The sequence below is a fragment of the Cicer arietinum genome, chromosome 8 (assembly GCF_000331145.2).
Source record: "Cicer arietinum cultivar CDC Frontier isolate Library 1 chromosome 8, Cicar.CDCFrontier_v2.0, whole genome shotgun sequence".
Lineage (NCBI taxonomy): Eukaryota > Viridiplantae > Streptophyta > Magnoliopsida > Fabales > Fabaceae > Cicer > Cicer arietinum.
The window spans coordinates 2,507,581-2,530,665 of NC_021167.2; the positions used below are offsets into that span (position 1 = coordinate 2,507,581).

General features: G+C 31.6%; 3 protein-coding genes across 7 annotated transcripts; 1 reads left to right on the forward strand and 2 right to left on the reverse strand.

Moving 5' to 3' along the window:
- Window positions 1–662: 662 nt before the first annotated feature.
- LOC101508298 (DNA mismatch repair protein MSH4) lies at window positions 663–10,610 on the forward strand. 5 transcript variants are annotated; one of them, XM_004511650.4, is made up of 24 exons: window positions 669–923; window positions 1,744–1,947; window positions 2,070–2,105; window positions 2,203–2,315; window positions 3,105–3,150; window positions 4,218–4,264; window positions 4,474–4,581; window positions 4,651–4,726; window positions 4,988–5,060; window positions 5,149–5,294; window positions 5,411–5,496; window positions 5,958–6,097; window positions 6,184–6,323; window positions 6,417–6,467; window positions 7,058–7,121; window positions 7,783–7,926; window positions 8,007–8,074; window positions 8,190–8,248; window positions 8,694–8,850; window positions 8,937–8,989; window positions 9,064–9,162; window positions 9,470–9,584; window positions 9,654–9,776; window positions 10,266–10,610. In XM_004511650.4, the coding sequence occupies exons 1-24, from the start codon at window positions 858–860 to the stop codon at window positions 10,428–10,430; spliced, it is 2,379 nt and encodes a 792-aa protein (XP_004511707.1). In that variant the 5' UTR covers window positions 669–857; the 3' UTR covers window positions 10,431–10,610. The 5 variants fall into 5 exon arrangements, 4 of the variants coding, with proteins under 4 accessions (XP_012574402.1, XP_004511707.1, XP_027193469.1 ...); XM_027337668.2 differs by having other exon boundaries at window positions 5,012–5,060; XM_012718947.3 differs by having other exon boundaries at window positions 5,033–5,060.
- A 2,177-nt stretch (window positions 10,611–12,787) lies between these two features.
- Window positions 12,788–13,692, reverse strand: LOC101496929 (ethylene-responsive transcription factor ERF039). Its single transcript, XM_004512143.3, has one exon. It carries the CDS (start codon window positions 13,551–13,553, stop codon window positions 12,876–12,878), a length of 678 nt encoding a protein of 225 aa, XP_004512200.1. The 5' UTR covers window positions 13,554–13,692; the 3' UTR covers window positions 12,788–12,875.
- A 1,515-nt stretch (window positions 13,693–15,207) lies between these two features.
- LOC101509146 (peroxisomal acyl-coenzyme A oxidase 1) lies at window positions 15,208–20,872 on the reverse strand. Its single transcript, XM_004511653.4, has 14 exons — window positions 20,594–20,872; window positions 19,500–19,608; window positions 19,310–19,371; window positions 18,961–19,170; window positions 18,696–18,783; window positions 18,453–18,615; window positions 18,144–18,342; window positions 17,694–17,891; window positions 16,984–17,115; window positions 16,670–16,790; window positions 16,450–16,560; window positions 16,171–16,240; window positions 15,737–15,920; window positions 15,208–15,646 (listed from the first exon to the last, which is right to left on the reverse strand). The coding sequence occupies exons 1-14, from the start codon at window positions 20,729–20,731 to the stop codon at window positions 15,437–15,439; spliced, it is 1,995 nt and encodes a 664-aa protein (XP_004511710.1). The 5' UTR covers window positions 20,732–20,872; the 3' UTR covers window positions 15,208–15,436.
- Window positions 20,873–23,085: the final 2,213 nt, after the last annotated feature.

Here is a 23,085-nt window from a genome sequence, read left to right on the forward strand (position 1 = left end):
ATGTACTTTGGTAATATATAATAGTATATAACATTATAGCTTAAAAATTCAGGTGTCTAATTTTTATAATTTTAGGGACTAAAATCTTTAATGTTTATAACTTATGAGACTAAAATGAAACACAAACTACTTAAGTTACTAAATTGTCTAATGTTTGTAACTTAAAGGACTTAAAATGAAACAAACAGACTTAAGATATCAAAGTGAAATTTAAAAATAATTTAAATGACTAAAAGTATAATTTAGCCGAAGAAAAATACTCAATAACATTTTCAAAATATATGCCACATCAATTTTCATATTTTTCATTGAAAAATGTCGTAAAGTTTTCTAAAAAGGGTTTAATCACAGTATAACGACTTTTTACAATAATATATAATATTGATAATTAAGCATATAGTTATTGATGGATTAAAATTACAATCATGAGGTAATAAAATCAATAATCTATATTAATCTGATTGTGGTTCTTTTTCTCTTTTTATAAATTATTATTGAAAAATAGTAACAAGTGCTTTCAGAGTACTTGTAAAAAAAAAAGAAAAATATTTGAAAATTAAGTGCCTTAAAATACTTATTAGCATCATTCATTATTATTTTACAAATTTGAAATTATTTACTGGAATCCGGTCTTCATTCACCAAATAACTTTGCTTTTGGAATAGTTGGTTCACGAAATAACCAAATGGTTTGCTTTGGAGTAGGAGTATATATTCTTAAGTTTAACCATCCTCAATCACTTGCTCAAAAGTGCAACCTCGCGCGCGATATAAATTACAGAAGCTCTTATTATAAGTATCACTCAAAGTGGCGCGAAAATCAAAATCTGCTGAAAATTGTAACCACACGACGCAACAATGGAAAATGACGGTGGAGAGGGTTCGAGCTTCATAGTCAGCATCATCGAAAATAGAGCGAAAGAGGTTTCGATCTTTGATTCTTTCACAAACATTCTTCCATGCAATAAAGGAATCTTTATCTTCACGTTATCTTTTTTCTCTCTTCAGTTATTTATCATACTAATTTTGCTTCAAGTTTTCAATTCGATCAAGCAAATTATCAAGTCCTTTTTCATAGTAGTTAATTGTTTGCTTTTTCAAATCTATATGATTCGTGTAGTTGAATGATCGAAACGAAATTCACACAACTTCCAGAATTAAACTGTGGTTTTAATTGTTCTTAATGATCGATATGTCCTCGGAATTTCAATAAGAGTTAGAAATGGGGAAACCTAGATTTGATTTCAAAATTGCAATATCACAAACTTCAGCATAGCTTTTGTAGTAATCTACCAATCAACTAATAATTCTGTAAAGTTAGTTCTTGCCTTGTATCCCTTATACTCTTCTAATAGTCATGAAGAAATTTGAACTGGAATCTAATGCATCCTTTATTACTATTATGATCCTAACTACAAACATGTCAGATGGTAAACCCAACCTAAACAGTGAAAACATGTCTTCCACTAATTTAAGAACATTACAAAGGGACTTTTTTGCTGGTAAGGATTTCAGTGGAGTGCCGAGAAACCTCGTACATGTTCAAAGGAGTATTAAAAGAATTTGGACATCAGTTGAAATTCCCATGTTATTTATATTTGTAACTTGAAAAAGAATGGGTCAGTAAAATTTGTAGAGTTTGAAAACAATTTTTATGACTTCTAACGTATTAAGGAACTGGTTCAAGTTAGATAAATGAAATTTATAGTCTCTAACTAGATCAAATCAATCAATCATCTGACAGGTTGGATTAGCTGCTTTTGATTTGAGGTCTGCTTCACTACATCTTTCACAATATATTGAAACCAGCAGTTCATATCAAAACACAAAGACATTGCTTCATTTCTATGATCCTATTGTGATAATTGTTCCTCCAAACAAGTCAGCCTCCAATTCTACAAGTACAGTTGCAGAATTGGTTGATAGATTTTATGGATCGGTCAAGAAGGTAAAGTCACCATGTCTCTTTGTCTTTACATCCCTTCTCATGGTTGTGTTTTTGAGTGCAAAACTCTTGTGCACGATGTCTGTTAATGAAGTACATTTCATGTGGAGTCCTTTTATACGCAGGCAGTGTTGGCCCGCGGTTGTTTTGATGACACAAAGGTTTTATCACATGTTCTTTGTCTTTCAATTGATTTCAAGGTCTATGATGCTATAACAATTTTTTTCCTCAAAAGTGCACTGAAGTTTGGTGCTTTAGGGTGCTATCTTAATAAAAAACCTAGCTGCTAAGGATCCTTCAGCGCTTGGTTTGGACACTTACTACAAGCAGTATTATCTGTGCTTGGCTGCTGCTGCTGCTGCTTTAAAGTGGTACTACCTCCGTCTCAATTTATTTGTCCTTTAAGGTAATGCACATATCTTAAGAAAATCATTAATTACAATTAGATTGGTAGAAGGACTAACTAATAGTACAACATAGATTGAGTTACCAATAAATAAGGATATTATTGAAAACAAGTAGTTAATACTCTATTGATATTTTAGAATGAAAAATAATTTTTGACACATCAATATTCCAAATAGGTCAGATAAAATGAGATGGAGAAAGCATTTCTAATGCCCAATTACATGTCAAGAATATCTTGAGTGTTTAACTTTGATTTATTCCATTACAGTATCTGATGCAGTTAATAGTGGATTATATCTCTCTGATTATACCAATTACATCCGAAACTAATAAATAGATATCTCTTCATTTAACTGCAATGTTGTCTTTTCCATGTGTGTTTGTGTTTGTATTTGTATTTTATATATTAGGATCTGCTCCAAATGACATGACCTTCCTCATTAAGTAACCAAACAGTCGAATGGCATGTTCTATTTCATTCAATTCCATTATGAGGCCTTTCTTCCATCCAAAGATACCTTAAGGTATCTTATTAATAAGGGTCTTGCCAGTCAATTCCCTAAAAGTACTGGTTAAGGATATAAATATTTAGAAAGTTTTTATTGGAAATCACAAATTGAATACACTAGTAATTTCAAAAGATGGGCAGTTGAATTGTTTATACTGTTCTATTGCATCAAAACATGGTGATTTTGATACTCATTTTCTTACAATTCTATTCCCTAAAATTAATTTTTGACTGTGCTTGCCAGGACAGAAGCAGAAAAAGGGGTTGTTGTTACCAATCACTCATTGTCGGTATGTGCTGCATAATTGTTCCTTCGTTGATTTTTTTTGAAGTTATATTAGCTAGCTGTAATTTTAAGTCAATATTGCTTATCTTGTCAGCATCCCACGTATCTTAATGAAAATAAGGTTGTATATACAAGAAACCTTTCACAACTTCTGTATTTACAACTCTGCACAACATATATGTGGCTCCATTTTAGCTTTAAGTGTGGAAAGCTTTTGTGAAGTTGTGCTATCTTATGACTGTAAGAATCATGCAAGTAGCATTATAGGATTGTATGCAGGAGCGTCATGCATACCTCCACACATTTCCATGGATACAAATGCAAATTTTAAAATAGTAAATGAAATAATCTCTTTCTTGGGTATTGGGGATTACTTATGACACAAACATACTGTGATGCTATATTAGAAATAGATAGCATTGTTATTATATGTTAGTAGTAAGAGTATTTTAGAATTTTCTATTCTCTAGTATATATACCTTTGTAACACTACAAACACAAGCTTTGTTCATTTGTTTATGAAACCCTAACCAATGGTTCCTTCTTTTCTCTCTCTCTCTCTCTCTTCTTCCTCTCCTATGTTTATGTAAGATTATCATTGTTAACAAGAAAAAACCCAAGATGCACTATATCTTTTTCGAATGTGCAAACAATTTGAAGTTGAAGAAGGGAGTTAAAAATTTACTTTTTGCACGATTCATTATGCAAATCAAAATAAGCTTTAGGGTGCTTACTGCTTAGTAGTTTACAAACAATGTCCATATGCAGTATACTCTCCCATCCCGTTGCCATATCTTTCAAATTTTTCAGTACAAAACTTCAAATATATTGTTTTGTGCAAGTAAACTTGAAGTATTCCCTCCAGATATTTACCATTCACTGGGTTATTAATGTTCTTTAGGAGTTAGGATAGTGGTCCTTGGACAATGCCCAGACTCTGTGTACTTTTAAGTCTTATATTGGACATTGCTTCACTACATCTCTCATGTCTATTCTTATATGAAGTTCAATCTGCACTTAGTGTACGTAAGATTGAATTCCTCATTTTTGCGGTGCATTACTTTATTTCAGGTCACCTTTAATGGATCATTTGATCACATGAATATTGATGCAACCAGGTAAGCTTTCTTGGTTTTTTGAGCTGAAAGCCGTTCTTTACGGGTGACACATTCTCTAACCTTTTACCGATTTAATCTCTCCTGATTCCCTAACCTTACTATTGTGGTACATTCTTAGTAATAAAATTTGGATACTAAGTTCATTTTACATTTCATGTACCATCTGTTTAGTCTAGATAATGGATTTCGATGTTCAATTTTAAATGCAGCGTCCAAAATTTGGAAATTATTGAGCCATTTCATTCTGCCCTACTGGGAACAAGCAACAAAAAGAGAAGTCTGTTTCACATGCTCAAGACAACTAAAACTATTGGAGGGTATGTGATGATTCACATGAGTTTCCAGACGCAGCATTAGTTGATTGACATTTTATTTGTTTCCTCCAGGACTAGGCTCCTTCGTGCCAATTTATTGCAGCCTCTAAAAGACATTGAAACAATCAATGCTCGTCTTGATTGCCTAGTCAGTGTCATTCACATATACTCAAGTTTGACTTTATTTTCTTTGTTTTGCAACCTTTCAATTTTACTATTTCCACCTTTTTTTACAAGTCTACTCTTATTATCGAGTTTAGTCCTGGTGTACTCTATAAACTTTAGAGCTCTGGTCTGAAACTCCACTCATAATTGTGGTTTGAATTTTTTAAGCTCGTTTGACTTCCTGACAGAGGTTTTACTTTATTCCTTTATTTATCATGACATGTCCTCTAATATTTCATTATAGGATGAACTGACGAACAATGAACAGCTATTTTTTGCCCTGTGTCAGGTTTTGCGTAAATTTCCAAAAGAGACTGGTAACTAAGAGCAGTAATTGAACTGACATTAGTCTGTAAGAAGTTTATACACCTTTGGTAGTAATACATACAGACTGTATGGTTTCAGATAGAGTATTATGCCACTTCTGCTTTAAGTCAAAGAAAGTTAAGATTGAGGCCTTGTCGGCTGATCGTGCTAAAAAGAGTCAAGTGCTAGTATCAAGTGTAATCCTCCTTAAAACTGCTTTAGATGCCCTTCCATTACTGTCTAAGGTACCTCTCTGTCTCTCTTTCTCACCCACCCACCCACCGTCATTAGAGTCAGGTATTCCTGAGTTATCAGATATTGAAAATTTGTTACAGATCATTTCTTCTGATAAACATAACAGGCGCTTAAGGATGCAAAAAGCTCACTTCTTTCAAATATCTACAAGTCTGTTTGTGAAAATGAAAAATATGATCTTATTAAGAAAAGGTATGCTAAAGTTTTCTTGCGCCAATGGGTACATGCAACTGTTACATGTATAAGATAATGAAAACATTATTACTTGAGTTAGTAAAGTTTTGAAGCTATAATGAGGGAAAAACTGACTAGAATATTCGGAGCCAAATATTTCTTAATCAATAATCAACAAATCTCTGGTTGCCATATCACAAGTGCATGGCAAAGTTAATATATGTGATGTAGTTCTTGATTAATACGAATGGCTCCATCCTAGTTCACTGTATTCACACAGCGCACAATAGGTTAAACCTTATCCATAGGATCAAAAAAATTATTTTCCTACCAAGTACCAATTGATAGAAAGCTTCATAGTATAGATGGTCACATTCCACTGCAATGTAAACTATTTGGGAATTATGATAAAAAAAATCTTTAAACTGTTTAATAGTAATAGGACCAACCAGATCACGTCTTTGGGAATTGTGTTACAGGATAGAGGAAATTATTGATGAAGATGTGCTTCATGCGCGGGTTCCTTTTGTTGCATGCACTCAGCAATGCTTTGCTGTTAAGGCTGGAATTGACGGTCTTTTGGATATTTCACGAAGATCATTTTGTGAAACCAGTGAAGGTTTATAAATATGATTGTTTAAGTTTTCTTTCCTGTTAACAGTGTAATACGAGGCTTTCCTAAAGCATTTGGTGTTTCTTGCACAGCTATCCACAATCTTGCAAACAATTATCGAGAGGATTTCAAGTTGCCAAATTTAAAGCTTACATTCAAAAACAGGCAGGGATTCCACTTTGTTATACCACAGAAGAATATTCAAGGAAAGCTTCCAAGCAAGTTCATTCAGGTTAGAGATTTGATTTTTGTTGCTATATTTTTAAGAATATCCTTTTAAAGTTATCTTTTCCTTGAACCTAGTATTTCTTTTGGCTTGTACTAGGTTGTAAAACACGGGAACAGCATTCATTGCTCAACTTTGGAACTAGCATCTGTGAGTAAGTTGATCATTTGGATTTTACAGACATATGATTTCTATTTGACTTGCAACAATACAGATAAATATGACCTATTTAAATACATTAATTATACTTGTTTGACAACACATTTAGTTAGAGTCTACTAACGTAAAGGCTTTAATTTAGTGCATTGAAGTTGAATAAGATCTTTGTCAAGCTAACTTCATTATTCCCAATAATGACATTCAATGGATATATACCACAAAAGGAATTGACCTTCTGTTCCATCTACCTCCTGCTAGTAGCGGAGATTCTTTATAATGTATGATGGACTGATGGCCCATTTGAGAATGACGTTTATATATTAAAAGTCTCACATTTGATTACTAATTAACATTTAGGCTTTTCGGTGGTGAAATTATATTTGTTTTGTAAATTGTTGACCCAATAATACTTTTTAACTTACAAAATGGTAAGCAAAATCCAAGCCTCTGATTTAAAATGACACATAAAATGCCTCTGCATTTGTTTGATTTGTCACCACACTATTAGATGTTTCTTTCCTTAGAAGCATGTTTGGGCTCTTGAAAACTTCAATATTCTTTTAAATTAATGAAACTTGCAGTTGAATGCTAGGAATAAATCGGCAGCTGCAGAATGCTATACAAGAACCGAAGTTTGTCTGGAAGGTACTAGTACTGCCACGTGCCACATGTCAAAACAAACTTACATGGGCTTGGGCATGTTTGCTTTTCTGTTCATTTTTGCATGAGTTACACAACTCGCGTCGACTCGACTTTGGCAAATGCCAAGAAAGGAAACTATTGAAAGATAATTTTGAGTTGGAAAGTTCAGTTACTACATGCAGACAACAAGGTTACACTCAATTGCTATAAGTTTTTGAAAAGAGAATTGACATATTTTAAAGGAATATTGGTTGTGAACTGACAGTGCTTCCAATAAAAGAACATTTGGAAGAGAAGATAGTAAAAAACAATCCATTATTTTTCTTTTCTTCCCTCCATCCCTTTTACTTGCCTTTTTCGTGTTTCACCCTCTTAATTAAATATTTTTAGTATGTGATATGGTGATTTTTTATTGGCAGTACCTAATGCAAGCTTACAAGGCTAAATCGATCTAGTTTAGCTTCCAAATATTGTCCCTCAAATGAATTGTGTTTAATAAATATTAAAACTGTATATATATTAAAGCCATAAATTTAATAATTACAAATTGATATCGTAATACAGATCCTATATTATTACTTCCTTGAGTTTGCAATATCTCATATTTTCAGGTATTGTATTTCCCTGTTATAAATGTATTTATCGTAATAGAAAATAATTACAGAACTGATGGATGCGATTCGTGAGAATGTCTCTGCGTTGACACTGCTAGCTGAGATCTTGTGCTTGTTAGATATGATTGTGAACTCATTTGCTCATATGATTTCAACTAAGCCCGTGGATCAATATACAAGACCAGAATTTACGGGTAAGAAAAGTGGTAATTTCTGTAACATTTTTGTACTGCGATGGACAAAACTCTTGTTGATATTTTATTTTATTTGCTAGAGAATGGGCCGATGGCAATTGATTCTGGTAGACACCCAATCTTGGAGAGCATACACAATGATTTTGTTGTACGTAATGAGCATATCCAGTAACCGTTGTAACTTCCCCAACATTTTGACACTTTTTCATGTTGAAGGATCTCTGCACTTCTTTTATTGAGTAAATTAATCTTTCGCATTTCAGGCCAACAACCTATTTCTGTCTGAAGCCTCAAACATGGTGATTGTGACAGGCCCCAATATGTAAGAAAATATCTGTTTCACATTCAAGGATGACTGTTATATAAAGGAGGATTGGTGACAGTAAAACTCCATAAGAGCTTTAACTGACCTAGACAATGGCTATCCATGAGGCATGACTAAATGCTGTTAGTAAGAATATGGAAGCATGTCTGGCTTATTAGTGATGAGAAAACAAAGTATGGAGGATATAAAACAATTTTTTCAGATATGAGGTTGTCACTTTTAAAATTCCAATAAACAATAAGTGTTGAAATTAGAGTTAGTTAAGCATGTCTGGTGCATTTTCCTTCAAACAATACCTTAAACACCCGACATCAATGTTTAACATTATTATGTGTTCTTACAGTTTAAATCTGAATTATATGTGAACTACACTATGCCATATTTACTTTGTTTAGGTGAAGGATATATTCTTGAGATTTATTTATATATTCCTTTTTCCCAGGAGCGGAAAGAGTACTTACCTTCAACAAGTGTGTCTCATAGTTATTCTTGCTCAAGTTGGGTGTTATGTTCCTGTCCGCTTCTCCACTCTGAGGGTAGTTGATCGTGTTTTCACAAGGATGGGTGCAGTTGATAATCTTGAATCAAACTCAAGCACGGTACAATTTCTAGATGCCTGCATTCTGAAGCTATTTGATCCTGGTCACATGTTTAGAATTATATATGAAGTTATCTGGATGTGTAGTTCATGACAGAGATGAAAGAGACAGCTTTTATCATGCAGAATGTTTCACACAGGTAACTAGCAACTTCCTTTTGATTTTCTTCAATCTTGGTATGCATGACAGCTTTAAATATTTTGTTTTATGCAGGAGTTTGATTGTTATGGATGAACTTGGTAGGGCTACTTCTTCATCTGATGGACTTGCAATTGCATGGAGTTGCTGCGAGCATCTTTTGTCACTTAAAGCGTAACTTTTGCTTATTTTTTGCTGTCATAAAGCATTTTTAGTAAACTCCAATGGCGTTGATTTCTGATAACTAATAAATCAAAGGTCTTGGTTAGCTTTTCGATCTACAAATATTTCATCGTTGTAGTTTTAAAAAAAAGTTGCAAATGCTAAAACCCTTAAAATCTTGGAGCTAAAATTTACTGCTTTGGTATTGAATTGCTTATTGTAAGACAACTGGAGACTGCAAAAAAATTCCCCACCAAGGGAACATATTTATTTGATTGACCTTTCTGTCTTCTGAGTCATATTTTTAATCTTCCTTCAGGTATACCATATTTGCCACTCATATGGAGAACATATCAGAATTAGCAACAATGTATCCCAACGTGAAAATTCTTCACTTTCATGTCGACTTAAAAAACAATCATTTGGAGTTTAAGGTGGTGTCTCTATATATTTTTTTCTCTCGCTGGATAACTATCTGCAAACTAATATTTTGCTTTACTTAGTTTCAACTTAAGGAAGGACCAAAACATATCCCCCATTATGGCCTTCTCTTAGCAGAAGTGGCAGGATTACCAAGTTCGGTTATTGAGACTGCAAGAATGATCACAGCAAGGATTTCGGAAAAGGTGATTATATTAATGCTTGCAAAAAGTGGATGTTAATTTAAATGAGGCACACTTCAATTCTCCATAATAGAAAAGATAATCAAGCTTGATTCCTTAAATAATAAATACACTTACTGGAATTTTCAGTGCAAAGAGCAGATACTCAAGTGCTTAAATTTTTATATGAAAACACACACATGAATGCATGTAAAATGTGTAGTGAAGCACACTGGCAAAGTCATTCTTAAGTAGCATGTCTACTTCTACTAGTTTCATACTAACTGTTGTCTTAACAGAGTAATTGGCTTCTTTTTTTCTTTCTATTTCATTAAGCTGTGATCCCTATGATTGTGCCATCTACGAATACATTTAAATTGCACAAAATTGTGTGCTTCTTGTATGACTTTTATTTCCTTTGACATGCTGAGTAAGTACAAAGAGCAAGTGTTAAAACATAAACTGACACTAAGCACTAACACTAACATGTAATATGGACTCTATTGTCATTAGGAAAAGAAAAGGATGGAAGTCAACTGCTTGCAGAATCACTCAATACAGAGGGCTTATCATGTTGCACAACGGTTGTTATGCCTGAAATATTCCAATCAAGATGAGGATACAATTCGGCAAGCTTTGCAGAATCTCAAGGAATACTGCGTCAAGCAAAAGCTTTAAAAATGGCATATGGACAGTCTTTTCTATAGGCTGATTCTTTTTAGCATATGCAACTGTCATTAGATTGAATAATTTTGGAAAAAACTGTTCAAGTGTAACGTTCTTTTTTCAGGACAAAAATTTATCTATGTTTAGAATTGCAAGCCAGGAATTTGGATTAAACAGATCGATTAAAAATTCCATGTTGTATAATATGAAGTAGTTTTGTGATTAAATATTTAATTTATTACAATTATGAAAATAATTGTTAACCGAAAAACTTAATAGTGATAGATGTCAAACCGAAATGAGAACTTCACTTGGGAACTAGTGCTAAAACAGAGCAGTAGTCAACTTTTATTTTAATCTTTTTTTAATTGTCCAGGTACCAGGAATAAGAAGCTTTATTGATCATCCTTTGAGTACATGTAAGTTCCGAACTAGCATCAGTAATCATTAATAAACTTTTAAAGAACCAAAGGTCAACAATTGTTGGAGGAAATATATTTAAAGCGTTTGAAACTCATTTTCACCCTACTGAATAACTACTTATTTTGTCGTACTATATTTCTTTGACGAATAATAAATAGGACAGACAATAATCTAAGATTTACAAACATATCACTTACGGGATATACTATATAATATCATATTATAATATATACTCTCTTAAATATAACTATAGATGAATGTTAAATGAGTATTAAAAAAAGTTTATGGTTAAAAATTCCCTCTCCCTAAACAAAGTAGCCGTAGTTAATATTCGTCTATTAAAAAAGGAGTCCGTACCAGTGACTGAGTCATGACGTTATTATGCACCAATTTGGGTAGAGGACAAAAATGAATGATATGGGTGGGACTTACTTTTCTCCTAAAGTTGCCAAATCTGAGATGACGAAGGGAGGACACAAATCACGTGGCGCTTAGCTTGTGCACGTAATGCCAATGTCAATAAATAAAAGAGTCATTTAATTTGAGCCATCGGAGTCAGACTCAGACTCATTATTCATCTTCGTAAATAATATAACGGTATGGAGCCAAATTTGGGATGTGCCCACAACTTTTCTCGTTAAACTGTCATTGTAATCTTTCCTAATAAAGTAAAGCGCATAATAATATATTATCATGCACATAAAGATCATCGATTCCTCCAATGGATATCAAATGAGTATTGGGAATTAGATAAATAATTTCATCCTTACTGCTAATATTTTTTCCTCGCCATTAACAAATTAACCAATAATATTCTTCTATAAAAAAACAATTCAATCCGTCCATATTCCATGAAATTTCTACCGTGCACATCATGAAACTCACAGTCACCAATGGTAACAAACATGGAGAGGAATTGGTCAAATCACTAGTTTGAAGCTTGTGACCAATGGGGAGGTTTTCATTAATTACAACTAGAAAGAAATTAAAAATAACATTGACCTTTTAAAAAAAAATTGATAAAACTGATTTTTTTTGGGTAGTTTCATTAAAATTGTAAGTAATTTATCATATGATTTAAATGTTTTCAATAGTTTTTACATTTTCATTTTCTAAGAATTGTTATTTTTTGACGTAAATATTTTTTTTTAATACATCTAAGAATTGTTATTTATTAACAAAAATAATTAAACTGTTTTTTTTTTATCAAACCAAATTAACTCATCAATGTCAATAAAATTCAAAATTCAATCTAATGCCAAATGAAAGTCACTGAGACTAGCATAAGAGATATATAATATTGTCGAGACATAAACATTATTATTTGTTTGTAGCAAGAGACATAAACATTATTATTTGTTTGTAGCAAAAGTAGAAAATCTAAATCCTATTTGATAAAAATTGGATGTAATATTTTTGTTCGAACATGAAATTTCACAATTATGTGAGTTAAATATGATAATATTTATTTCAAAATTATTATTTAATTAAATAATCTTACGATATTCAATAATAGAATATTGTTTGTCTTGTAAAGTTAACTCAATTGACAAATTAAACGACGTACATGAAATTTAAAATATAATGTTTCATTTTCAATCCTAGAAACTAACACAATTTAAATAATAAATATGAATACTTTATCAATAACCATTAGCTTGTTAGCCATCAAATTCAAATATGACGTTTCTAACCAAACGTTAAATTTGATGGATTATTTTGCTTAGAGTTGCATCTACCACCAAATTTATCATTGCCATGACAAATCTCTCTTGTTGGAATGTAGCGCCATTTATGTTACATTTATTGAATCATAATTAAACTTAAAAATTAATAAATATAATATAACATAATATGAAACCCACTCAATTGCTGTAATGGAGAATAGATTTTTATAAGAAACTTGAATTTTTATTTATTAATAAATATAATGAATTTTTTTAGGGGATATTTTTTTGGGAAATAGTGAAGTTGTAATAATAAATAATTTAAACCTTAATCATAAGAAATAATAATAATTTAACCTTTAACAAATTAGTAAGGTTCCCCCGGGAAAGTCTCATTAAGACCAAAACCTGAGTCAGGATGTTCAGCTCCGGCGACGACCCACGGCATGGAGGTAGAGGCGTTATTAAATTCACGTGAACTGTTATTTAAGTCGACTAAGAGATCAGGGAGGTCGAAGAATGTGTCATCCTCGTCACGTAAACATGAATTTGACGTTTTTTTGTTGTCGTGGGCTTGGGCTTGGTAGTAATTTTGAGTTTCATGAAGATAGCCCATTGTAGCTGCCTTGGCGGCGGCGGCTTGAATGTCCTTAGGAGAAGTGGTGGCTGGGCGCGGAAGGTGATCGGCTAATTCGGGGAAATTGAGGTAAGCCGAACTACCTTTGATGGCTTGGGCTGCAACGTCATGAGCTCGAGCTGCCATTTCTGGAGTTGGAAAAGTACCGAGCCAAATTCTGGACTTTTTTTTGGGCTCTCTAATTTCCGAAACCCATTTTCCCCATTGACGCATGCGTACGCCACGATACAATGGATGAATATTCCCATCATTACATGATTTCTTCATGTTTTTCACCTTGTTATTATTACTATTACTATTATTATTATTATTATTATCATGCAACACTTCTTCCCCTTTGGATTTGGAGGAAGAGATTGAAGTGGTTAGTGCAATTTCGTTGTCAAAGGGGACAACAATCTGTTCCATGTCTTTGGATATGAGACAAGAGGGAAATTGAGAGTGATTAGAATAGTATAGTGGATAGAGGGAGTGAATGAAAAGTGTGGTGGGTATGGTGGAGGTTCAAATAGTAGCAGCTTCAGCTATTATGTGATTGTGAGCTACAAAGGTGTGTTGTGTATAACAAATAAGGAAATTAGTATTGGGTCGACACATAATCAAAAGGAAAACGTCATGTATGCAAATCAATTGACTGAGAAATAAATAATAAAAAATTTGTTGATATATTTTTTTTAGAGTAAACGATTAAAAGAATTTGCATTCACTATATATATAACTAATGATGTAATAGGAAGAGAGAGAAATAAAATATTAGATATGAATTAAAAAATTAAAAAAATTCGAATATAAGACTTATGGTGAAAAGAATGTTATTAACAATAATTAAACATAGAATCCTTTAAATTATTCACGCACAAACGAGGTCAGTAAGTCATATACAATCAATCACATTTTTTTTCAATTTCAAAATAATTAAAGATGTATATTATTTTTTATTAAAAAAAACTAGATTAAGGCAAACACACCCTCATGTAAGGTTAAGAAGAATTTAACAAGATTTACATAAACACACCTTCACTTCATACAAGAGTTTCCATTAATCTTTCATATATATTTTTTATATATTTTATTTTAGAGAGAGTATATATATTAACCACTAGAGTAGAAATAGACTAGATTCTTAGATTTTGTAAGACATGAGTGTGTCAAAAAAATATTGATGGAAGTCAATTTAATATGATTTATTAATTTATTTAAAAGTTTATTTATTTGATCACATATATTTTTAAATAGATTAAAGAATTAATATATTGATAAAATTAAATTATAATTTAATATTTAACATACGTTTTAAAGAATTTAACTTTATATGACATCCTACTCATTTCTATTTTATAATAATATATTTAAATATGTTAAAAATAAAATAAGGTTAATATGTATAAATTATTAAATTTTAATATCTAACAAATTAAAATTTAATATAATACTTATAATAACAATAAAAAGTATTATTTATATTTATTTAAATAACTCGATGTAATAAACATAAAAGACAGATAATTTTTTAGAATGCCATATTCCCACCCCTAACATAGCATAGTGGTAATAAATCTTCATTATAATTATTCAATGCTATCATATCATACTTGAAACTAATTTTATCCTAAAAAATATCATAAATGTCTCTTTTATAACCAGAAGTGAAGTTTGGCAAGGAACCATACACGTATTAGAAGGAAACTGACTTATCTACTTTTTTTAATGAAAAACTTGACTTATCTACTTTTTTTTAATGAAAAACTTGACTTATCTACTATAAGAGACATATAATTGCATATTTTCTTTGTTTTATTTGAGAATTTGGATAGTTTTTTTTCTTCATTATTGCAAGGCTAATAATTACCGCTAAATCATAAATAAAATCAAATTATTCTCTTTTTTCTGAATTATTTTTTTGATTATTGCAAGCAATTTGAGAAATACTTGAATATTATACATTTAACAAATAACAATAATAATAACAACTTCAAAATAACATGTTGGAAATAAGTGTAGGTGTGAGCATAAAAGCCTGTGATGTTAGGCTTAATGTAAATGCCACAAGAAACAATATCAATGAAACATAAGGAATCAAGTATCAATAAATAAATAATGATTTTTTTCTAGTTCCATGCCAGATACACCGAATTGTTACTTATTCTCATGAATGCTATTAACCATGAAAATAAACTTATGATCAAAATTCCTCTCGTATGTATTCATCTACATTTATTTATCCATCCATGCAACTTTATTGACAATTTTCAATAAAAATAGTACTACCAGCCGAATTATAAAATACTACTCTAGAGTCTAGCATTACGTATTTGTTGCCTGAGAATTGGTTGAACATACTCTTTAAAGCCATCAGGAACAACTGAATCGTTCAAAGGATCTTTCCAAGCTTCTTCATACAACTTAGGATAAACATTTCCATCATAGCGCCCGAGAACCGAACCAAGCAAGTGATCGGTGTAATTAAATGCATCAACAAGCGCAATCGCATTAGGACGAACCTAATTAACCACACCAAAAATCACGAACCTTAATTACAATACAGTTATATAGAGCAGAAAATGCTTATTACTATATTGTTTAGGACAAACCTGAGAATACAAGGACCTCAATAGGTCATTCGCGAGTGATCCTTGTTTTTGATTGATACAGCCAGTGGAAAGAAAATCTCCCAGATGCTTATGAAGAAGATATAAAGCATAAATGCTGCAAAGAACTTCTAACTGCTGTTTCACTCCCTTTCCAGGTATATCTTGCTGCAACTTCTCTATAAATCTGAAAAGCACAAGGTTTTGATCAACTTAAATGTATAATATTCAAGTATCTTTCAAATTTACCACCAAACCATAAAATCAAATTTTGGCTCTGCATGAAAAGTAATTGAGGAAATTTGACTACTCGCTCTTTCTAGGAGACAATTCAGTATTATGGTAAATCGAGAGATGCAATAATGAAGCTCACAAAGATGACAATTACCAACACAATAATTACAAACAACTGACATGTAAATACAGTAGGAACTTACTTGGAAACAACGATTAACTGACAATGAGCAGCTGCTGCCTCAACTAAATCAGCTGAGAGTTCTTGAAATCCTACAGCCAGAAAAACAATTAGCAAATAACAATAATATCCGGTCATGTTTCACAAATTTCAGTAATTTTTAAAAAATAAGCAAATGTTAGTTGTTAGTAATTTTCACAAAGTTTGAACACTGGTCTCCAATAACACTTCAGTCAAGACATATCAACTACACAGACAGGTTAATATAGCTTGCGATTCAAACAAAATATAAACCATTTACCCTCTTCAGGATTAGCAAACTTGCTAAGATTTTGAGCAACAGCAACAGACATCCTGGCAGCCCTAGCTTCAAATGCTCCAATCACTACATTAGGCTTCAACCAATCCTCAGCTGAAAGGAATAAAAAATAATATATAAAATCAGTAATCAAAGGACACATGAACAATTAGTGATATTAAACAAAACCATATTTGGCTAGGATATCAAAAGATTACAATACCTGTTTTAACATCAGAGCGATATTGTATCAATTGTTCCACTCGACCCAAATAAGCTGTGGTACCAACAGGTTTATTTCCAGATGCCAACTGAGAAATAGTCTTCATAAGAAACCTTGCCACCTACATGAGATTTTCTAGTTGTTAAAAACATCCCCATATAATTCCTATAAAACATCCGAAATCAGACCGCTATAAAATGGGCTAGCTTTCACCACCAAGTACATATCCTAATTAGAGATGAGGCAAGACTTGGTCAAAAGAAGATTAAATAACGGAAAAGGAGTGATGTAAAAGATATTAAAAATTAAAAAACCTGTAAAAGCATCACAGTGTTGTCTCCTTCATATGTGCAGGCAGGAACATAAACTGCAAATAACTCGGGAAGACCACTGCTACAAAGATAACCATGACCGCCGCATAGCTTACGGCATTCTTCAATGCCATCCTACAAATGAAAGTTAATTAGTTTGAAAGTTAATTAGTTTTATTTCGACATAAAAAAAGTTTACAGTTACAAAGTGATGACCACATATATGACACGGTACAATTACAGGGTTTATAACTTACAAGTAAGCTTTTCAAGATGGAAATCCAGACTAGTAAAATAAATACGGTTTATAACTTACAAAATATACAACTCACACCATGCTATGATCTGTAGGGTTGGTTTTTACTATTAATTTCAAACTGACAACAAGAAGAATATGGGATTATATGCTTGTATAATCACATCTATAAACCTGCAGGCAGTGCACATGTTTCAAATAACAAAATGAACTGCATAAGGTGGCACTGGAAATGAGCTTCAACATATAGAGATAGATTAAGGGAGGAGACCTTTCGTTAACATTTGTCGAATCTCACTAAAGGATAACACAGCAAAAACGAAAAAGAAAATCCCACATATATGAATCGGTAGCAGAACAATGTTTTAAATGCTATCTAAAGAAGATAAAAAAAAATTGAACAGCTAAGTCCAACCAGCATAGAATTGAACAAAAGTACTATCAAGTAGTAACATACAGCAGTTGCGGAAGTAGTCAAGGATTTCAACCCTGCAGTGCATGCATGGGCCTCGGGCAATGTTGAAAAATCATTGGCTTGTAATCTTTGAGTTACATCCGTGTAAAGCCATTTCAGCCATTCACCAACAAATCTAAAAGCATAAGCAGAAGCTAGCAATGGAAAGAGTCTAGCCTGTTGTGTTTTGTAATCAATCACCTAGATCAAAACAGATAGAAGAGAGTAAGACACGCATCAAACTTAAAAAGACAACCCTAACCATTGAATTTTATTGGGGCCGGTCAATATTAAAATAAATAATGCAAAGATGAGGAAGAATCCAATCAACCTACTTGCTACAAAATGAATTGCCTTATATTTTATTTGGAATTTGTAATATTAGATTGAACCTTTTTTTTGCCACTTTCCCCAAATTTACTTGTACCAGTAGAAGGTTTTTTCAAAGCTTACCTGTGTTTCCAGACCTCCATTATGAGATCCAAACTGTCTTCGAACAGCGCTATATCTTGTAGCAATGCAAACTGCTCGTGACAAAGCAGTTGATGCATCAGCTACAATTGCCTGTCTCACAAATACCATAGTACCGTAAACTAATTGTCTTGGAACATTGGATTGTACAAATTTTCCTTCTCTTGTGACCTGTGAAACCCTGGTAGATTAAAAAAAATAAACAAAGAGATCGTTACAATAATCTGTTGACAAAACTGAAAAGCAGGCTGATATTGAAAATGATTGGAAAATAAGGGACAATTGAATTACCTCATTAACATTTGATTCCTTGGAATTCGTACGTTGTCAAACCTTAGAACTCCATTATCCATGCTGTTATATGCTGCATTTCCGAATTTCATTCCAATATCTCCAACAGTTATGCCTGGAAGAGGCAAGTGATCGTTCAAGCTCCGCAGCTGGACAATGAAACCTTCAAATTGAACATATTAGTTAATAAATTTATGTCTGTGTCTAACACAAGAAATTTAGATGATTAACTTCAGTAATTACCATGCACTCCATGGTATTGACCGTCAGTAATAAGACGTGCATAAACAACAGCATGTGTCGATATTTTACCCAACCCACCAGGCCACCACTGTTTAAATCAACAATAAGGAGTCATGATATATCCAAATACAGAAAACTATGCTCGGCGAATTCATTAGAGATGCACAACTGTTTTCCCTGATTGTACTTGCTAATACACTTAATAACATCGTAAGATTCTAGAATCTCAAACAAAAAAATATTGTAGAAAGGGCATTTCACTCACTTTGCTGGAAGTCAATGTGGGACTGTGAATAATGAACTCATCTGTTTTGGGATCAAATGTTGCAGTTGTTTCTAGCCCTTGAACATTGGATCCATGACCAAGTTCAGTTTGGGCATAGCAACCAATAATTTGCATCTTATAAGCTAGAGGCAACCACTTTTCTTGTTGCTCATCAGTGCCTTGACCTTTGATAGCAGGCACAAACATTCCCTGCAAAACAATATGAATCCTTAGATTAGTATTGCACACCAAAAATATAGTCCCATTCATCCACATATTTATTTGTTTGTTTGTCTCTTGTTACAATATATTTATTATGTAGGAAACATGACAAAAATTTGAATCATACCCAATGAAGATCAGTAAAAGCAGGCTCATCCACAAAAGATCTAAACTTAGTAGCTTCCTGTTCTGTAAGAATACAACGCACAAGATTATAAAGAGTGAAAAATATCAAATGTATTAGGTAGCTAATTGGGTGCCATAGAAGAAAACAACAATAAACCAAATACAAACTACACTAATTCCAGAAGACTCACCATTAAGACCAAGCTCGTTGATCCTTTTCCATGCATGAGCTGTTTTTCTCAACGTGTTTTTAAATAACTCCTTCCTGTCAAGACTGGTTCTGTTATCCTTTCGGAATTCCTAGAAATGACAAACAACCAAGCAAGGTTTGAAATTATTAAAAAAGCCACGGTCATCATTATCACCAAACTAAAAAGTGAGGTGCCATAAACATAAGCTAGTTACACTACATGTTAAAGTTGAATGGTGACTTGAGAAACATTAACAAATCACAAGGATAAACAACTTGATTGAGTTCTTATAGGATCAAGATAACCTCTTATATATAAGCTATAAAATAAGCTATCATACATAGCTTATCGAAATAGCCAAAAACGCCTTATTGATAGATATGCCATAAGTTGTTTTCACAAGTTCTATCAAACTACTAAGACCTATTTGAATTGCCTTATTTAAATTTATTTATTGGTATAAACAGTTGCGAGACTATTTGAGAGAGCTTATAATAACAGCATATGACATGTCTATAATCCATTTTAGAATTTGAGCTTATTTTCATAAGCTCTCCATTAAAAGAGTTTGATTTTCATTATATAATAATAGCTTATACTAATATATAAACACTTATATAATAAGTGTTAATGATATAATAACTTATTTAAATTATTAATCCATATAAGACACCTTGTAAAGTGATTTTGTCAATAGATAAGTCCATATAATAAACTTTTAATAGATTACAAGTAACAACATCAATTTCACGACGGAAATTTTTTAATATATGATGAAATGAATCACAAAAAATAATAACGAATCACAAAATTATCGCTTCGAATTGTAAAATCTATCAATTTATTTGTCTTTAAAATTAATATTCTAGAATAACATTGAAAGTAAAGTAAAAGTAGCATTGCTGACATATATACGAAAGTGACGGAAGAAAATAAGTTGAAACTTATAGTTAAAAACAGTCCAAATTTATTTATCTTTTCATAAATAAATAAAAACGGTTAAATTTTGAAGAAACCATAATTGCAGGCATATATATATATATAAAAGTATAAAGTGAAGAAAAATTTGGAGAAGTATGAGAGAGAAAATAAACCGGATCGCTAGCAACGAGGCGAGAAATTCGATCGGAAAGCTCGAATTCTTGACGAGAACCAGCCCAAACGATCTTCATGTCTGCCACATCGAATTGCGCTTTGTTCCTCTCGAAATCCAAATGATCAACGCCTGCCATTTCTCTTTTCTGTTTTGGTTGCGACAGGAACTATGTGAGCTCTGATTTTTTATTTTGAAGTATTTAAAGAATAGAGAAAGTGTGTTGTGTTGAACCTCCTTTTGTAAAGTGTGATGACGATGCCAATTTATTTATCGTGTATTTCCCATTCTTTCTTTCTGTTTTCAACGTTTTCTCAAATATGAATATTTATGATATCGTAGACTACTCGAGTATTGGTCGGTGACTTTGGAAATAGCTTCTTTTCATTTTTCTTTTCCTTTTATCGCACGTGTATTACTCTCAATGACATCATTTTTCAAGGAATTCGTTATTACATAACATATACAAAATTATTCTTTATATAACTATTTTTATATTAAGTAAAAATTAATATCTTAAAATAATTAATATAATAATAATTGGATTGTAAAATGGCATCATTATAAAACGGAGTAACTTTTTTTTTCAAATATAAAGAAACACAAGATTTATTCAGAAAAGCTAGTGAACCCACAAAACTCAATTATAGGGACAACATAAAAAAGTGTCAAAAATATATATGTTGTATTTAAAATTTGACTCGTTTATTGGATTGTTATTTTAAGTTTTTTTTTGCTACATTCATCATTTTATTTAGCTTCTATGTTTTTTTTCTCTAGATTCATCATTTAATTTAGCTTATGTGTGCATCATTAATAATTTGTCTCACTTTCAATATCAATAAATGTTAAATATTTCATCATTAAAAATTACCAAATGTTGCAACAATATGTCTAATATTGTAATCTTTTAGAAGATATTATCAAATTTTATAAATAGTCTAAATTTTATGATTTTCTTTACTATTAATTAGATACATGTATACTTTCTAAAAATTTGGTATTATCGATTTATCCACGTAAGCAATATTAATAATTTTCTTCATTTGTAATATCGCTTGAAAAGTTAACTCATTAAGTTATTTGTATTAAATATTACTTTCTCCGTCCTAAAATAATTATCATTTTTGCAAAAGATATTTGTTCCAAACTAATTGTTACTTTCGATTATTAATACAATTTTAATTATTTTATTTCAATTGTACTCTCTAATTAATATTGTATATATCACTTTCAAGTTATAATCATTTGTGTTTATGAAAATAAAAATAAATCAATAGTTGATATGGGTAGTTTGGTAAAATCAATGTATTTATGAGTCATGCTAACAAGTGCCCTAAAGATAGTTGTTAAGGATACAAAATTATAAAATTTGCATTGAAAATAAGAAATTTTGATCTTTTAAAAGTTAAATGTACTATTTCTAATGCACTTTACAATATAGTATTTATATATTTAGATGTTTAATGAATACCTATTTGAGACATTGTTAATATTTTCTTTTATTTATTAATTATATTTTCTTAATCGTGTGAATGATCAACTACGATGATTATATTAAGATTGAAAAAGTAACATATTTTTGAGAAAAAATTTAATATTTTATTACAATAATTTGATAAAATTGTTAGATTTAAAGGACTGTGTACATAATTTAATATTATTTAAAAGATATTAGTGCAAATTAAATATAACATAAGAACCAATTTAAGGGAAAAAAAGAAAGAAGCTTGAAGGAACAATTCAGAATCACATGTTCCAACTATTAACACATACACGTCTATGAATCTTTGAAGAATAAACGTAGCAAACGATAAAAAAAAAAAAAATTAATACATAATACATAAAAATTTACGTGGTTCAGTTATGTAACACCTTAATTTTTAACAGCACAAGTGTATCTTTTTTTTAAAAAAACAAATTCATAAAATACTTTTAGATAAAATATTTAAGTCGCAACACAAAGACAAAAGTCAACAATATTTACAAGTAGCGGAAATAGTTTTTGAAACAAAAATCCAAAGTATCTAAACAGCAAAATACACCGGGGCTATGAAACCTATAAGACATAGCTCATATCCCTGGAGTATTCTCGGCAGACACCTGTACAAAAGCACTGCCTCGAGAATTTTAACTTTCCCACGTCGCATCAAAAAGTGGTACAAGGACCCATCAAAATAAAAGTCAAGCTGACAATATGAGGTATATGTGCAGTTTTCCAAATTGAAATAAATACATCAACAAAAGAAAGACACATAGCCCCTATACAACCATTTATTCTGATCATGCTACAAAAACTGTACAACTCGGGTGATCTCCACGCTCCCCGCAAAATCCTCCTGACACAGCTTTGGTCAGGTATGTATAACTACCTTCCCATCTCCAGGGTACTAACCGGTAGGATGATCCTGATTCTCATATGAGGGCAAAGTACAGATTTCCACAATAATTGTAAAGGGTCACCAATCAAAATTAACAAATATCACATAGCAT

What these genes read in the sequence shown, in the direction of transcription:
- LOC101496929 (XM_004512143.3), bottom strand. Translation starts at nt 13,553, where the DNA reads ATGGAACAGATTGTTGTCCCCTTTGACAACGAAATTGCACTAACCACT.
- LOC101508298 (XM_004511650.4), top strand. Translation starts at nt 858, where the DNA reads ATGGAAAATGACGGTGGAGAGGGTTCGAGCTTCATAGTCAGCATCATC. An exon ending in ATGCTCGTCTTGATTGCCTA is followed by an intron (nt 4,727 to 4,987) that starts GTCAGTGTCATT and finishes ATTTCATTATAG; the next exon opens with GATGAACTGACGAACAATGA. An exon ending in ACAATCATTTGGAGTTTAAG is followed by an intron (nt 9,585 to 9,653) that starts GTGGTGTCTCTA and finishes TGCTTTACTTAG; the next exon opens with TTTCAACTTAAGGAAGGACC.
- LOC101509146 (XM_004511653.4), bottom strand. Translation starts at nt 20,731, where the DNA reads ATGGCAGGCGTTGATCATTTGGATTTCGAGAGGAACAAAGCGCAATTC. An exon ending in AGGAATCAAATGTTAATGAG is followed by an intron (nt 18,343 to 18,452) that starts GTAATTCAATTG and finishes TTAATCTACCAG; the next exon opens with GGTTTCACAGGTCACAAGAG. An exon ending in ATGGAGGTCTGGAAACACAG is followed by an intron (nt 17,892 to 18,143) that starts GTAAGCTTTGAA and finishes GTTTTGATCTAG; the next exon opens with GTGATTGATTACAAAACACA.